The 17595-nt window shown below is 35.5% G+C and overlaps 1 protein-coding gene across 1 annotated transcript; it reads left to right on the top strand.

The window, feature by feature from the left end:
* The first annotated feature begins 1111 nt into the window (after positions 1-1111).
* LOC121976981 (dnaJ homolog subfamily B member 1-like) lies at positions 1112-16690 on the top strand. The gene is made up of 3 exons (XM_042529438.1): positions 1112-1496; positions 2985-3053; positions 15851-16690. Exons 1-3 carry the CDS (start codon positions 1116-1118, stop codon positions 16439-16441), a joined length of 1041 nt encoding a protein of 346 aa, XP_042385372.1. The 5' UTR covers positions 1112-1115; the 3' UTR covers positions 16442-16690.
* The last annotated feature ends 905 nt before the right edge of the window (positions 16691-17595 follow it).

Consider the following 17595-nt stretch of genomic DNA (forward strand, 5'->3'; position numbering starts at 1 on the left):
AAAAAAAAATAATTAATTAGGTTGGATAACATCCTACTTATTTGGAGGAATTTTTTTTTTATGAATTTGTCATATTTGAGATTCAAACCGTGAGTTATTTAGATAATAATTTGAATATCCTATTGGGCATATATATATATATATATATTTTAATCTAACTTTGACATGCTTAGGATGGATGGCACAGAATCTAATTAGATAATAATCTGAATATTTTATTGCTGTATCATAACCAGGGGCATATATATATATATATATCTTACTATTTTATTAAAAATCTTCCTCCTTTACTAACTAATTTTGGTGAAACTTAAAATGAATTTATATTACTGTCCTTTTTTCTATTCACACTAAAAATAATTCCAAGGTTTATTAGTAATTCTACAAGCGAAACAATCTAGAGTTCGAGACTCAGCTACGACGTATTATTATGAATTTTTCTCATCATTAATTTTCTCTGATTGTTTTATATAAAAAATAAAGTTCTCTTTAGTCCCACGTCTTAGAATTGATAACACTATGATCAAAGAAGTTTCTATAAATATTTTAAGCCGACGATGTTAAAAAATATACTTTTTTTAGTTTCTTTTACTAAGATAAATATAATATTAAATTAAAATAATTTTTTTCATAAGAAAGTTTATTACAGTAGTTTATTGTTGCGACTCAAATAATTTATATATTATTATATTACACACGCAACGCGTGTGCACGATCACACTAGTATATATATATATATATATATATTTTAATCTAACTTTGACATGCTTAGGATGGATGACACAGAATCTAATTTTCTCGAGCTTGTAATGGGGTGGAAGGAATTATTTTTCAAGAATTAAGCAAGCCTTGATCTTGTTGAAAAAGTGATTAGATCATTAAAAAAATGTCGATTTTCTATTAACAACTTAACTATATTTTTTTTTGGCTATAAGATCAAAATATTATTCTTAAACAATGAAATAAATCAAGGATAATATATATTCAATAACGTATGAAAGAATGTTTACGACTTAAAAAAAGAAGAAATATTTTTATAAAATATTGTTTTACCCACTTAATTCATCTAAATGGCCTAAACAAAAATTTTGAAAAAGTGTAGGTGCTTTTGTAAAATGGACCATTTTCAGTACTTTAGTGGTGGAGCGGGTCGGAGCGGATCGTCGAGGTCGAGACCTGCCGCCTTCCTCCTCTCGTCCCAAGTGCCGATGGGAACGAGCACCACGGCCACCTCCTCTACGGCCGCCGGCGGTGGATTTGGCGGGCGGCTGTGCCTTCCTTCCCGAGCCCCGATCGCGTTCGTGGGTCTTTGGGCCTGGGCCACTGGCCCCGTTCGGGGACCGGCCGAACGGGCAGGACATGTGTCCGCGGCGGCGGCGGCATCCTCTCGGAGAGAGGACAGAAGGGGTGAGCAGGACCACTACGAGGTCCTCGGTCTTCCTCGGAGCGCCTCCAACACCGAGATTAAGCGGGCGTACCGCCTCCTTGCTAGAAAGGTCCCTGATCTTTTTGCATCATCATTATCCTCTTGTTCTTCTTGCTCTTTGATTTTTTTTTTCCTTCGGATCTATCTGTTTCTCTGAAAGGATTCGTGGAAGTTCCCGGTTTCCATTTTTGTTGGACTCGTCTTGTCGAGATTTAATAAACTAAAATGTGGCAATAGAATGGTCGAGGATTGCCTTCTCTGTTTTTCCCTAACTTCGAAACTGTTTTTTTAAATGTTAATATACCTTCAAGCAAGTTCTACTCAGTTTTTCAGCGGTCAATTTCGTCTTGAAACAGTTTGTGGCTGGATTTCGCTTCTTCTTCATTGTTCTCATTATTTTACTAAGGATTTGGGTGTTTCTATCATTTTGCTTGCGTGTTTGGACTACTGAGAATTGTTGAATTATCATTCACTTCAAAAGTTTTAGCATGCTAGGAAGGGGCGCGATTTATATATGTTATTCCCACAAGGTAGGGTTATTATCTAACAAAGCCCTCGCTGCTAAATCAAGCAGAATTTGGACCTGTGTGTAATTAAGAAATAGCAATTAGGAAAATACCAAGGGAAATAATTAGAGCATAAGGGAACGTTGTTGATGTGTAAGAATTTGACTGTATCCTCTTCCTAAAAACTTAGTCCTTCGGAAGGGACCAATTTGTGCTTTTGTGATTGTGAAAGAAAGAACTTGGACGACTAGCAAAGGATAGGGAATTCTAAAAAAGAAGATCATGAGAGTGGAGAGTAAACTAAATGCTGGTTGACCAAGTTTAGGCTAGTTCTAATGGGTATAAGTACATGTTGATCAGGCATGGAACCATGTGTTGTACTCCATAAATTAGCCCTATACAGGGTGTCATGGTCTGTAGAATTATACAGAAAATGCAATTTTGTTACTTATGGAAGTACAATTACTCAACAAGTCATTGAGAAGTTTTCACATAAAACCAGCAAAATCACATGGCAACTCTTATGAGGAACAAATACACTGCTAAATTAATAACTATGCAGCTGAATTTCAATTTTACATCTGATGAGCTACATACTGTGTTTAATGCATTGGTTACTCCATCTAATAGCGGAGAGGATGCCACCAGTGCAATATTGGTAGCAAAAGTACACCACTATTGTTGGATGAATATGAATATATTGACAGTTGTGAAATGGGCTTAGTGGTCAAATTTATATGAGCATCTATCATACTTCCAACTGGTAGTGACAATGGATCATGCCGAGTATGTGACAAATTAAAAGTAAACCTCTCAATTTCATCTGGTTCAACAATTGGGTCCATAGTCAAAAACCCATTTTGGGGTTTCTCAGATAATGTGGGATATGTTACCTAAGAAAATCAGACATTTAGAATTTCAGATCAATTTTAGGGCATTTATGCTTTAAAATATTTTGAAATTTGGCATATCTGATCTATTATGAACTGTTCCCTATGCATTGAGATCTGAGCTCCTTGCTAACAGGTTTGACATAATATTGGTTTGTGCAGTATCATCCTGATGTTAACAAGAACTTGCAAGCTGGTGAGGTTTTTAAAAGCATCCGTTATGCATATGAGGTGATTATCATCAATATTGCATTAATTTTCTCCAGAACATGCACAAATCCTAGTTGGGTATATTATTCATGCTCAAACATTTATGTATAGTCACAAACATCGATTATTTGCTTTATTTTCTCATATTGTTTCTTGCTCCCTGTCTGGAATTTTTTGCTTCTTTTGCTACCAATATCTGTATAGCATCAGTATACAAGTTCTGAACATTTAGGTCAAGTATTTATTTGCACGAGTGATTTTTTATGGATCATCATAATCATGATAATCATCTAGGACCTTGGTTGAGTAGTTTTCCATGAGTAGATAGAAAATTTTCTTTTTCGCATATTCACTTATTCTTGGCATGCTGCATGGATTGTTTTCCATATCAAATAGTATATTGGGAATTACTATTAATATAGTTGAGAGGGATGAAATATTGTACTATTGTTCTAAGACTCGATCATAACACCCTATAACTAAATATCTAATGTGTGATTAAATTGTTTGAACATATAGTCATGACTTAAAAACTATTAACTATTGGTATTAATGCTCTATTAGTATTAAATCTAACACCTTTCCTCAACCTTGAGTATGGGTTTTATCTATTTCAATTTGTTAGATAAACAAAAAAAATGACAGTTCAGAAAGTCATAGGTCTGCGATGCCTAAACACTACAAACACTGCTGAATACAAGGGAAAGGAATAAAAACTTACCTTAAGCAATTAACTCATTGCCCAATGATTTGTGCTGAAATTTGATCTATGAGGAATTTAATTCGCTATCAATCCATAAGTTGAAGCTCACCAAGAGCAGCACAAGTATCATCAAGGGGTTGCACTTATGGCGAGTTCATGAGGACCTAAACAAGGTTGTCAAACTAGAAGTAGTGTGACCAAGGGGACTCACAGTGGGGTACAACGAAATGCTTTCTCAACCAGAGGAGACAATGTCAACCATAAACAACAAAAAAAACTGGTCTTTATGCATCCTAAAAAGTAATAGGATCACATAGGAGAGGGACCCATTTAGATGCAATTATGCTATGTCCAACACAAAGAAGTTCTGAGAGATTTGTAGTACTCCTCAATGTCACTATTATTGTATGACAAGAGTTGAAGAATTGCTCAATTGTGTGTACTATCAGGAGGATGGAGACCAATGAACATAGTTTATAATTTTGATTTGTGTTGGTCAACACAAGCAAAGCTTCTCGTTTGCCCCAACTGGCAAATGAAATTCGCTAGAATGATAAAATATCACCACGACAATGTGAGGCTTCATGCAAGGACAAAGACCACAAAAGGCTTCATGCAATGATGATGAGACTTTTGATAAACTCTGAGGCTTCTACAAGATTTGCAAGTTCTCCTCTTCCTCGTTCGTTCTCCTTCCTCGCCTAGGATTGTGCTCGATATAGCCACCAATGTTAGGTGTGCTCCTCCACTTGCGATTGGTGCTCGACGGAGCCACGACACTCAACATTGCCAACATGTTTTATTTTGATTGTGAAATAAAATCTCATCTTATAATGAGATTTCAATGCTTGTCAACGATAATGTTTCCAAGAGATCATTACAACACTCATCTAGGAGGAGACTTGTTGCGCAAAGAAGGGGGTAACACCTCTTAACCTCTAAAGCGGAAGAAGAGGAAGAGATCGCGCGGAGCAATAAGACAAAGACGCACAAAGGAGAGCAAACACGAGGAAGGAGAAGAAGAAGAGAAAGAAGAAGAGTTACCGTGGTTCGGCGGCGTGCCTACTCCAAAAAATGGTCGAAGCTTTATTAGAATTCTTTCTACATAAGAGAATCACATTACATTATTCTTGTGATTGTTGTTGTACAATAGGTTTACAATGATCCTTATAAATAGTGCATGAACCCCAGACCCGTTAAAATCGTAACAGATTTTTGTTATGGAAAACTGCAACAGAATTTTGTTATAAAAAACCATAACAGAATTCTGTTATATAAAATTATAATAAAATTCTATTATATATAAAATTATAACAGAATTTTAATACGAAAAATCTTAACAAATTTTTTTTTCCATAACATCCCTCACATTGGCCTTCATCCAAATATGAGTCATCCGTTAACAATCTCCACCTTGGCGAATATTCACCCCTTCGAAGAACATGAGTATCTGAAAAAAGCTCGACCTGGATCTCTAGATGTGGGCTTTCTTCCTCTAACATCTAGAGATATGGATTAAGTTTAAACAACGCTTGAACTTTTTTATGGTCACTAGCTTTGTCAGCATGTCTGCGACATTGTCTGCAGTGTGAACCTTCTCAAGTTGAATTTCCCCGAAAGCAATCAACTCTCTGATCTTGTGAAACCTCACATTAATGTGCTTGGTTCTCGCATGATACATCCGATTCTTCGCCAGATAGATAGCACTCTGACTATTGTATAACAACTTGACTCCACTTTGCTGAACACCCAGTTCTCTGAACTCTTGTTAACCATAAAACTTTCTTCGCTGCTTCAGCTGCTGCCATGTACTTCGACTCTGTTAGACAATGCAACAATAAATTGTATCATAGATTTTCAATAAATAGGTCCTCTTGCCATAGTGAACACATATCCTGTAGTAAACCTCCTGTCATCTAAATCCCCTGCATAGTCTGAATCTACGTACCCAGCAACTGAAGGATCTTCCGATTGTCTACTAAACATGATACCATAATCAGTTGTATTTCTCAAGTATCTGAAAATCCATGCCACTACATCCCAATGTGATCGACCAGGATTTGAGAGATACTTGCTTACCATACTAACTGCATGCGCCAAATCTGGTCTCGTGCAAATTATGACATACATCAGACAATCAACTGCACTGGCATAAGGAACCTTTAACATCTCTTGAATTTCTTCATCCGTCTTTGGACACTGTATACTGGATAACTTGAAGTGATGTGCCAGGGGTGTCTGCAGATCGATCCCTATGAATCTCCATCCCAAGAATCTTCTTGGCCTTTCCCAAATTTTTCATGTCAAATTCCTTGCTCAGTAGCCTCTTCAATTTGTCAACTTCTTTTATCTTCTTCGCAACAATGAGCATGTCATCTACATATAGTAGTAAGAAAACCAGTGATTCATCTTCAAGGCTCTTCGTATATATGCAGCAGTTATTGTTGGTACAAGTTGCACCAGAATCAAACTTAAGTTTTGATGTTGTCAAAGGTTCAAGTTAAGTCTTGTTGTGATTTAACAAGTTAACTAAGTGTGCAGGTTGTTTACTCAATCGGGAAAGACCTAGTTGAAGGTTAGGCAAGAGAAGTCTTAGCAGATCGTGGAACCCAGGTGGAAAGACCAAGTGGGTCGAGAAGACCCGACACTTGGCAGTGAGATCGAGAGGTCTGAAGGACCGAAGATCTAGAGAAAGTCCTGATGAGCCGATCAAGGCTAAGTGAAAAGTTCAAACAGATCTGAAGGATCAAAGTTTGGCAGGTAGGTTGAGGTATACAACTGGAGGAGCGACAGTGAGATCCTGTTCCTGAAAGAAACAACTTAAAGTCGTTGATCCAACCGAAGAAACCGAGAAGGTTTCTAAGTTGAGATCAAAACAGTTGAACTGTCTATTATTATTACTCATGGATATTACTATGCTAATCTCTGTTTTGCAGGAATATACTGTTTAACTCTATTTTGCAGGTTTGGCCTGATCGATCGACCGAACATGAGGATCGATCGACCGAACCAGGCTAACTCAGAACAAACTCTAGTTCAGACCAAACCAGAGCGAAATTCGATCAAATCTCGTTCGATCGACCGAACCAAAGGATCGGTCGACTGAACCCTGACGATGTGGCACAAATCAGTTCGGTCAGAAGCAGAGAAGGAAACCAAGCTGATCGGTCGACCAAACCAGGAGATCGGTCGACCGAACAATACCTCATCAATGCAGCATTAAGTGTGAATCTTGACGAATAGGGAAATTCTCTGCGATCGACCGAACACTTTAATGTCATTAAGTGTCGAAGATTGAATCAGCATCAGATCTCAGCGAAGAAGGAAGGGAGTTGGTTCGGTCGACCGAATCCAAGGATTGGTCGACCGAACGTCGACGACTCTTATAAAAGTGAGCTCGAGGTCCGAGACTGGGGGTGAAAAAATCTGTTTTGGTTCGAAGTTCATCTATGTGTTAGTTGCGGCTGTTCGTGCTATTGTTCAAGCGCCGATCGAGCATTATCTTCCATATAAGTGTCGGTATATTTTATTTTTAAAAAACTTGCATTGTAACATAAGATAGTAGGTTGTTACTATCTTATATTCCTGCATATTGTACACACTGCTTCTTTCCGAGGTTTTCAGAAAGAAGAGTTGGATTGCCCATCGGTGCGATCAAGAATCGGAGCCTTGGAGTAGGAGTCGACCTAAGCTCCGAACCAAGTAACCGAACCTGTTCTTATTTTCCGCTACACGACTCTGATTTAAACGATTAAAAGAAAAGTTTTTAAAAACGCAATATTCACCCCCTCTCCCCCATCACACTTTCGATCCTACAGTCATACTCATATCTCCTATATCTGTTTTGAATCATGTATGAATCAAAACGTTTGTACCATTGCCTAGGAGATTGTTTCAATCCATAGAGCGATTTCTTCAACTTGCAAACTAATCGCTCTTGTCCGGGCTGACTAAATCCCTAAGGTTGTGACATAAAAATCTGCTACTTCAAATTTTCATAAAGAAATGCCGCCTTCACATCCGTTTACTTTAGCTGCAAATCGTGATGTGTCACCAAAGCCAACGCCACTTTAATTAACGTATGTCTTACCACTGGAGAGAAAATTTCTTCATAGTCAATCCCCTTTCTTTGTGAATACCCCTTTGCTATCAACCGAGCCTTGAACTTCACTTCTCCCTCTGACATTGTTTCTTTCTTCTTGAATATCCACTTGCACCCTATAGCTTTCTCTCCTTCAGGAAGTTCCACTAGATCCCACGTTTGGTTCTTATGCAACGACTCCATCTCCTCTGCCATAGCACCCTCCACCTGTCATTCTGTATATCTGTGTATTGTCTCTTGAAAAGATGTAGGGTCTTCGCTATTAGTAATAAGTACATAAGATATCAAGTCTTCGAATTTGTATCTGGTAGGTGGTTTTATGACTCATCTCTTTCTACCACCAGCTATAATGCGATGTTCCGTATGCTCTGAGCTAAAATCATCGGAATCATGAGTCTCTAGCTCCACCTGCATAATATCTTTCTCTATGTTGTTCTGTGGTGTTTCCTTTCCTTCTTCCTGAGTACGTTGTAGCATAATTTTCTTGTCAAACACCACATCTTTGTTGATCACCACCTTGTTTGCCTTAGGATCCCAAAGCTTGAAGCCTTTAACTCCTTTTTGATATCCCAGAAAAATGCACTACTTGGACTTCACATCCAGCTTTGATCTTTCCTCACTAGATATGTGTATATAGGCTGGACATCCAAAAATTCGAAGATGAGAGTAATCTACTTGATTCCGAGTCTCAGACTTCCTTTGATACTTTGCCTTCTAGTGCTGCCCTTGGTGATCTATTAATGAGATAACTTGCCATGTTAACCATTTCCACCCAGAAATTCTTTGCAAACCCTGCATTCAGCCTGAGATGCTCCTCAATGATTGTCCTGTTCAACCTTTCCGCTATCCGATTCTGCTGAGGTGTCATACGAATATGGAAATGTCTCATTATCCCATGCTGCTCACAAAATTCTTGAAATTTTGAATCTGTGTACTCAGTCCTATTGTCTGACCTAAGACATTTGATCTTCCTTCCGGTCTGATTCTCCACCTCAGTTTTCCACAGTTTAAACTTTGCAAAAGTTTCCAACTTATAATGCATAAAGTATACCCAGACCTTTCGTGAGAAATCATTAATAAAACTCACAAAATACAAGTGTCCTCCACGTGATGCTACACTGGCAGGTCCCAGAGATTCGTATGTACATAGTCCAGAATCCTCTCCATCTTGTTTGTTGGCGTCTTGAATTGCACCTTGCTCTGATTCTCAAGAACACAAAATTTGCAGAATTCAGTCTTGCACGTTTTTACACCCTTCAACAAATCTCTCTTGTGAAGTTCTAACATTCCACATTTACCCATATGTCTTAGCTGCATGTGCCGCAAGATAGTCTATCTAGATAACTTCACCCTACAATTATAGTCCCTATCAACTTGTAAATGTTTCCTGCTACCTTTTGTACTTTTATTACCGTCAGAGCTCCCTTGCTGACCTTCATCACCCCGCTCACTGATTTGATTGCAACTAATACCATCCAGTGTGCCTAGTGAGATCAAGTTCTTCCTTAGCTCTGGTATATATCTGACATCACATAGGGTTCTGATCACACTATCAAACATCTTGATTCTAACGTTCCCTATACCGATAACTTTGCACGACGCATCATTTCCCATCAACACTGAACTAGAATTCCACTGCCCTATAAGTGTCAAACCAGTCCTTGTTTGGAGTCATGTGATATGAACATGCAGAGTCTAAAATTCATGCATCCGTCAGCTGTTCCGAACTCGACATAACTGATAGCATATCTCCATCATCGTTTTCTGAATTTTCTTCTTCAACTATGTTTACAGACTTTGCCGAACTACCTTTGTTCTCTGCAACATATTTTTTTATCTCTGGACAATCTCTCTTGATATGACCTTTGCTTCCACACTTGTAGCACGTGATCACCTTCTTCCTTCTCGACTTATAATGAGACTTGTTGTTGTTACCCGATCCATATCGAGATTTACTTTTAGTTGTTATTTACCACAAGTCCTCCCTAAGAAATTTCATCGCTTGTTTTCTTCCTTTGGTGAAAACCTAGCAAGGCACCTGTGATCTCTTCCAATTTGTTTACCCCACATCAAGGTAGTAACCAAATTCTCGTACGTAGGAGATGAAGATAGAGAATTCAACAATATCATCGCCTTGTCTTCATCTTCTATCTTCACATCAACTCACTTCAAATCACTTACAATCTGGTTGAATATGTTGATGTGCTGGCTCAGATCAGTTCCTTCTATCATCTTTAGCTCGAATAATTTTTGCTTGAGACAGCTTGTTTGTCAATGATTTTGACATGCGTCGGCATTCCAGCTTTTGCTAAACTGCCACCGGTGACTTCTCGTCCATGACATGGTATATTGCATCATTCGTAAGACAAAGCTTGATTGTTGTCATTGCCTTCGCCTGAAATTTTTTCCAATCTGATATCTCCATGCTTTTCCGATTTCCTTTCTCCTAGCGCCTTCACCATGCCTTGTTGCACCAACAAGTCTTTGACTCTTCTCTGTCATAATCCGAAGTTTCCGGTTCCATCAAACTTCACCATATTAAACTTTGCAGAAGTCGTCCCGTCCCCGACATGTTGAAGAAATCCGCCAAAATCTATAGCTCTGATACCAATTGTTGCGCAAAGAAGGGGGCAACACCTCTCAACCTCTAACGCAGAAGAAGAGGAAGAGAGAAAAAGATTGTGCGGAGCAACAAGACAAAGACGTACAAAATGAGAGCAAACATGAGGAAGGAGAAAGAAGAAGAGTTATCGTGGTTCGACGGCGTGCCTATTCCACAAAACGGCCGAATCTTTATTAGAATTCTCTCTACACAAGAGAATCACATTATATGATTCTTTTGATTGTTGTTGTACAATAAGTTTACAATGATCCCTATAAATAGTGCATGAACCGCAGACCCGATAAAATCATAACAGATTTCTATTATGGAAAACTGTAATAGAATTCTGTTATAAAAAATCATAATAGAATTCTGTTATAAAAAACTGTAACAGAATTTTATTATATAAAATCATAATAAAATTCTGTTATATAAAATCGTAACAGAATTTTATTACGAAAAATGTTAACAGATTTTTCTTCCATAACATCCTTCGCATTGACCTTCATCCAAATATGAGTTATCCGTTAACAGTGGCTCAACTTTGAAGTAGGCAACAAGAGGTGCAAGGATGTAGAAGATCATGTGACAATCTTAAGCTGGACTAGGGACACAAATACATATTAGGTCGCAGCTCAAAAATGACCTTTAAATATATTGTTTCATCCTTAAACCAATTGTTTAGCCTAGTATACCCTAAATATGACTAATTGGAAAATGACAAAATTAACTATTCATTGAAGTTGTAATCAACAGGGATTAAGGTGTTGCAAATTAAGATCATTTCACTCCTTGTGAGAAAGATGTTAGAATCAGAAAAATTAGCTAATATCATCTTAAATGGCTCACAAAAAAACATAATAAGGATGGCAAATCTACGAGATAGAAATTTGTGATATCTCAACTCAAGATAACGAGGAAGGGAAGAGGAACTTAGCATGTAAATAATGTAAAACAAATGCTTTAAATCTTTCACCAATTTTTTAATTGCTCTCTTTCTTTTTAATTATTTCTTCACTCTTTTTATAATTATTTCTCTTTTCTATATATATTTTAAATCTAATCCCATTTTTTAAGTTTGCTATTTTTTTTTTGAACAATCATCCTCTCCCTTGTCCTCTCTGTATTAATTGGACCCTTCTCAGTCTTTGCATTTTATCAGTAAACTATTAATAAGAAATTGAACTAGGTCTTGACTCTTGAGCCCACTAACCTAGAACTGGTTGACATTGACTCTTCGTGTCTTCCTTGAATGGATTTGGATAGGGGTGTTCATTATTTGATCAGTTTTCTACAAAATTGTTTAATTTGGTATAGTGTTAATCAAACCATTTAAAATTATGGTTTGGTTTCAGTTTGCATAATTGTAAATCAATCTAACTAACAAATTTGAATATTTTCTGATAATATTTTTTCTTTTCATTTATAGAATAATCAAATAAGATGTATTAAAGATAAATGCAATAAGATACTAATAAATATGAGGAAATAAAAGAGCGATGAAAGAGATATTTTTATCAATTTTTTAATGAAGGTTTAGATAACCAACTTAATTTAGGTAATTTAAGTATTGTAATTTAAATTTTTATTGTATAATTTCAACTTAGAGCAAGTTTTAAATAAGATGCAAAATGAAAAAACAGTTGGAGCAAATGATATTTCAATAGAGGTATGAAAATGCCTCCGGAAATAAGGTATTGAGCGACTCACAAAATTATTCAACCTGATATTGAAAACTAAAAAAATGTATGATCAGAGGGTAAGGACTCTAGCTTTCTTATATAAGAATAAAGAAGACGTACAAAATTGTGCAAACTATAGGGGTATTAAATTAATGAATCATATCATTAAACTTTGAGAAAGAGTAAAAAAACTAAAGAAGGAGATATGGTGACCGAAAATCAATTTGGATTTATTCCTAGATGGTTGATAATAGAAGTTGTACATCTTCTCAAGCAACTAATTGAAAAGTATCAGAAACAGAAGCAAGACTTACACATGATATTCATCGACCTAGAAGAAGCTTATGATAGAATTCCAAGGAAAATCATATGGAGAATTTTAGAAAAGAAAGGTGTTAGCATAGCGTATATTGAATTAATTAAGGATATGTATGAGGAAGTAATGACAATAATGAAGACTTAACCCAAACATTTCATATAATGATAGGGTTACATTAAGGATCAGTTCCAAGTCCTATTTTTTTACACTAATCATATTAGAACTCACTGTACACATCCAAGATACAGTACCTCGATGCATGTTTGCAAATGATATTCTTTTGGTAGATAAAACACATGAAGAGTAAGTGATAAACTCAAATATTGACGGGAAACAATAGAAGTGAAAGGTTTTTTTAAGACGGAATATATGAAATTTAAATTTAGAAATATTAAACGTAATGAGACAACTATTAAGATAAGAGATGACAAGTTCTTTGTAACTAGAGTTTTAAGTATCTAAGATCATTTTTATAAAATAATGGAGGGATTGAGAGAGATGTTTTACCTAAAATACAAGCGGGGTGGTTGAAATAGAGGAGAGTGTCAAATGTTTTTTATGATCGTAAAATACCTCTAAGATTTGAAGGAAAATTTTACAAAACGGTGGTTAGACCTACTATGTTATATGAAGCTGAATGTTGGGCTATGACGCAAGCACATGAGTCTAAGATAACAGTTGCAGAGATGAGGATGTTAAGGTGGATATGCGGACATACAAGGATGAACAGGATAAAAAATAAAAATATTAGAGAGAAAGTCGAGGTTGCACTTATTGAGTGAAAACTCTGGGAGACACGTTTAAGATAATACAAACATGTACTTAAACGACCAATAAATGCTTCAGTCAGGTGATGTAAAACTATGACAAATGTTGATATCAAACGAGAAAGAGGAAGACAAAAAAAAGACTTGGTTAACAATAATAAAACAAGATAAAATTTATTTAAATATAAATTATGATATAATATGGGATAGGGCCTAATGACTTAGAAGGATCCATATGACCGACCCCACATAGTGGGATAAAGCTTGGTTGTTGATTGTTGTATTGATATCTTTTTTGAATATTTAGATGTTAAATTTATGTCAACAAGCCGACCCCATCTAGTGAGATAAAGTTTGGTTATTAGTTGTTATTGTAAATTTACATCAACAATTATCAATATGACAATCTAATTTAATTTCTTTTTTTATTAAAAAAATCAACGGAAAAGTTACAGTGAGTAGATGTAAAGTCAATTCAAATCAAGCCAAATTGAATTCAATTGATAAGTATGGTTCCATCTCAATTTAGAGTGCATACTAACTTAGTTTGATACTTTGATTTCTTATTCATTTTTCTTTCATGCTCATTAGGCTCTCATTATTTTGAAGGCGTTTGGCATTAGTTAAGATATACACAAAAGTGGTACGTGATAGACATAGCAAACTAGGAGACCTTCTAAACATAAACACAGTCGTCATTCTATTGAGGTTGAGAGAGTTTAGAGGACATCAATGAGGAAGAGAAATATATAGCATGTCAGTTAGCCAAGCTGCGAGGCCCTTAAAAATAAAGAAGCCAGATTTGGATAACTTAGTGACAAGGTGGCAGTGATAGGAAGGACTAGGACAAATCTATTTGATCTAGAATGTTAAGGAATTTACATGTAAAAAGTAGTTATAGAAAAAGAGGACACAATAATGAAGTGCTCACTGTAGGCGGGTCACATAGCGGGAGTCACTAAAAAATGACAGGTGATGAAACACAGCCTAAATGAGAACACAGCAAAAGAAGGGGCAATTGAGATTTGAGGTCTCAAATCTAGTTGTAGATGAATTGCGATGTGGTTGCAGCAGTTTAATTCCTTGACGAAACTTGATATAGGGTAGGCAGTGGTAGCCGAAAGAAAGAAAAATTATGTTTGGCAATGTGTTGGTGGAGGATGAGGAGAGAAGTGCACAGGAGTGAAAACTGAATTATGGTTGGCCAAACGATGAATATTGGGGAGCTTATATCACCATATCAAACTCACAACCTCCCTTAAGGAGATTGAGGAGAACTTTAGCCTTAAAAGAACATGCTATCTTGCTAAATTGAGAGGGATGAGATATTATATTATTGTTAGGAGAATAGGTACATTATATTTATAGCACAACCATGACATCTTTAGCTAGGTATTTAACGTGGGACTAAATGCATTCAACGTATAGTTGTGACTCTTGTAACTGTTACTACTAAGTCTGACAATTCTCACAAATATATTTACGCAAGTTTTTAATTTTGGTATTTAGGATCGTCATTTGTACATACTAATAATGCATTGTCACTCAAAACATGTATCGTTAGAGTAGCGTATTTGGGTATGGAACTGGATATCCAGTACGGTATTTTTCAAAAGGTTTTTTTACAAGTGATCATTAGAAGTGCCTGTCTGACTTAAAGTGTTGATGTCAAAGTGCAAGCTTTTTGTATGTCAACGTTTAAATGCTCGGATTGTGGTGCAATGTGGTATATCATTTGGGCCCTGGTGTTCAAATGGTAATGCCTGCATATGTTCATCTCAATTTAGGCAATCTACCTACAGTTATCTCCCATTTTCAATATTAATTGAATAGAGGGCTTGATGTTTCAAAATTAAAACAGCACTGGTGATAGCCTTTTCCTATGAACCCCTCACTTTGTTCTAGTGTGCTGTTTGGTTTTCCCTCCAAGTTGGATCCACATTGGGCTAAATTAGGCTATTTCAATTCAGTTGATATTTATCTAAATTATATGGTATTTTACCAATACATTTAATATTTTATGTGACATTAAAAATGTCAAGCGTACAAGGTTATCTAAAATATTATACAATAGTAAACTATATATAGCTAGTAAAGTTTTATTAATTTGTAATTATAGAAAACTATATTTTGTACACTCTACAAGCCCCATATCTGGCATACAGGAAATGGCTTCTTTCTTCCTAAGTCAATTCATCAAGTCATGAAGGATTTCTTTCATTAGTGTTATTTAAACTCTTAAATATGAGAGCACTGAATGTCATCATACAGTGGTATCTTTAGTATTATTTATTATTTTGCAACCTAATCAAGACATTAATAAAAAGACTCCTGTTCAGGTAAATCACACCACAATTTAATTTAGTTTTCATTTTTAGTTGGTTAAACAAAGCACTGTGGTGGACATATGCAGGCATTAGATACTAACTAGGTTTTCATTGAATGTATGTTCTTACGAGAAATCAACATTTTCTTACGTATTTTACCTGGCATAAAATTGTTTACGAAAAGGAAAGAGAAGATTATATGCAATTGCAATCCAGAAAGATATGATGTCTGCGATGATTTGGAAATTTCAGGAAACATGCAATTGAGTTTGTACCATGATTTCTTTCTCACCATATATTATGATCTCCATTTCAGGAGCTGTCGGATGAAGACTCAAGGGCTCGATATGACATGAAACTGAGATTTGTTGGGCATACAGAGAGAACATGGCGAAGAAATAAAACGCAGAATTTTGAGGATGATGAAAGGAAAAGGATCCGCAGATGGGCAGAATTGAAGCAACGGATGTGGAATGAGAGGCAGAACAAGGCATACTCCCAGTATTCTAAGAGAGAGCGAAACCAAGAATCTTCACATTACGAGAGGAGTCCATTCATCGGAGTGTTAAGATTCACTGTCCTCATCCTCTTCTTGATGAAGACAATTGGGTACCAAGCATCGCTTACAATCTGTAGCTCCATTGCCTTTCTAGACAATCGGTTGGATGCTGGATACAAGATGGGTTACCTGATCGCTTGGTTTATGGGAGGCCAAGCCGGTATCATGCTCTCCATATTCATCTGTTTTGCGAGTTGGCTGTGTGGGAAAAACAGCAGTAACCTCGTCGCGGTGGTCGTGATAGCAATGTGGATCGGGTCTAATCTTGCCAGAGTTACTCCCCTTCCTCAGGGTGCAGTACTTGCCTTGCTGTACATGTCTGTCAAATTTCAGGCTGATCTAAAATGAGCTCTATTCCATTGTGGCCACTTGATTCTTTTGATTTCCAGCGCTGGTCGTGGTTTACCTCTGTAAATATTGCTGTGTTATGCTTTCTCCAGATGGATGCCAGTCAATGTAATGACTAAGTGTTACTATTAATAGTATCGAATAGTGCATTATTTTGGGATAGGGCAAAAGCTGAAGGACGCCATAAATTATGTAAAATGTTTATTAAAAAAAAAGTCAAAGATGTCTAATTAGATATTTTATTCCAAAAATGTTTTTACTTTGAGTGATGTTATTATTCTTTACTTTCAACTATTTTAATAGTCACGATTAATTGTTACCGAATGGAATAGTTAATACAATACTGTTAATAACTATTTAGTAGCTATTACACCAATACAGTAATTATTTAAGTAGTGGATACGGTGTCTTGATCAATTTTAAAAAAAAAATTGATAAAGTTTAAAATTTTTGATAAGTTAGTAAAAGCGTATTTGGGTATAATAGCGTTTAGGATTTAAAATTTAAAGTTTTAAATGTCTTAAAATATAAGATTTAATTCTTACTGTACAACAAGTATCTAAATAGTTGTTACGTGTAGATGCTGTTATAAATATTTTATAGTAATTTTGATATTTTAAAATAATTTTGATAAAATTTAAATAATTTTAAACAAATTTATTAGTAAAAAAATTTAATATAATAATATTTTATGTATATTAATTTTGATTAAAATAAAATAATGATTTTTCTTAAATAAGGATTATTTCAGATAGAAAATATACGATCAAGTACTTTCTCTCTTTTATTTTTTTTAAAAATAAAATATCTACCTATTCTCGGTATTTATTATTGGGATGATCGTAAACCAGATTAATTTGATTATTAGAATAAAAAATTATCCTAACTTTACTATATCAGATAATGTAATATTAAGATTTTCATCCGGTCCTATATCCGATGAATTTTATATACCAAATATTCGACAGATTATCAATTATTTAGATATCCGACCCTATATTTAATGAAATATAAAATATAAATATAAATAATAAAATAAAATATTTTAAAATGATAATAGACATTACTCATTATACGTGGTAACAACTAATCGATAATAATTATTATAACATATAACAACTTATCGACAGTAGTTATTACAACGTATAATAATT

This window comes from Zingiber officinale, chromosome 4B (assembly GCF_018446385.1).
Source record: "Zingiber officinale cultivar Zhangliang chromosome 4B, Zo_v1.1, whole genome shotgun sequence".
Classification (NCBI taxonomy): Eukaryota; Viridiplantae; Streptophyta; class Magnoliopsida; order Zingiberales; family Zingiberaceae; genus Zingiber; species Zingiber officinale.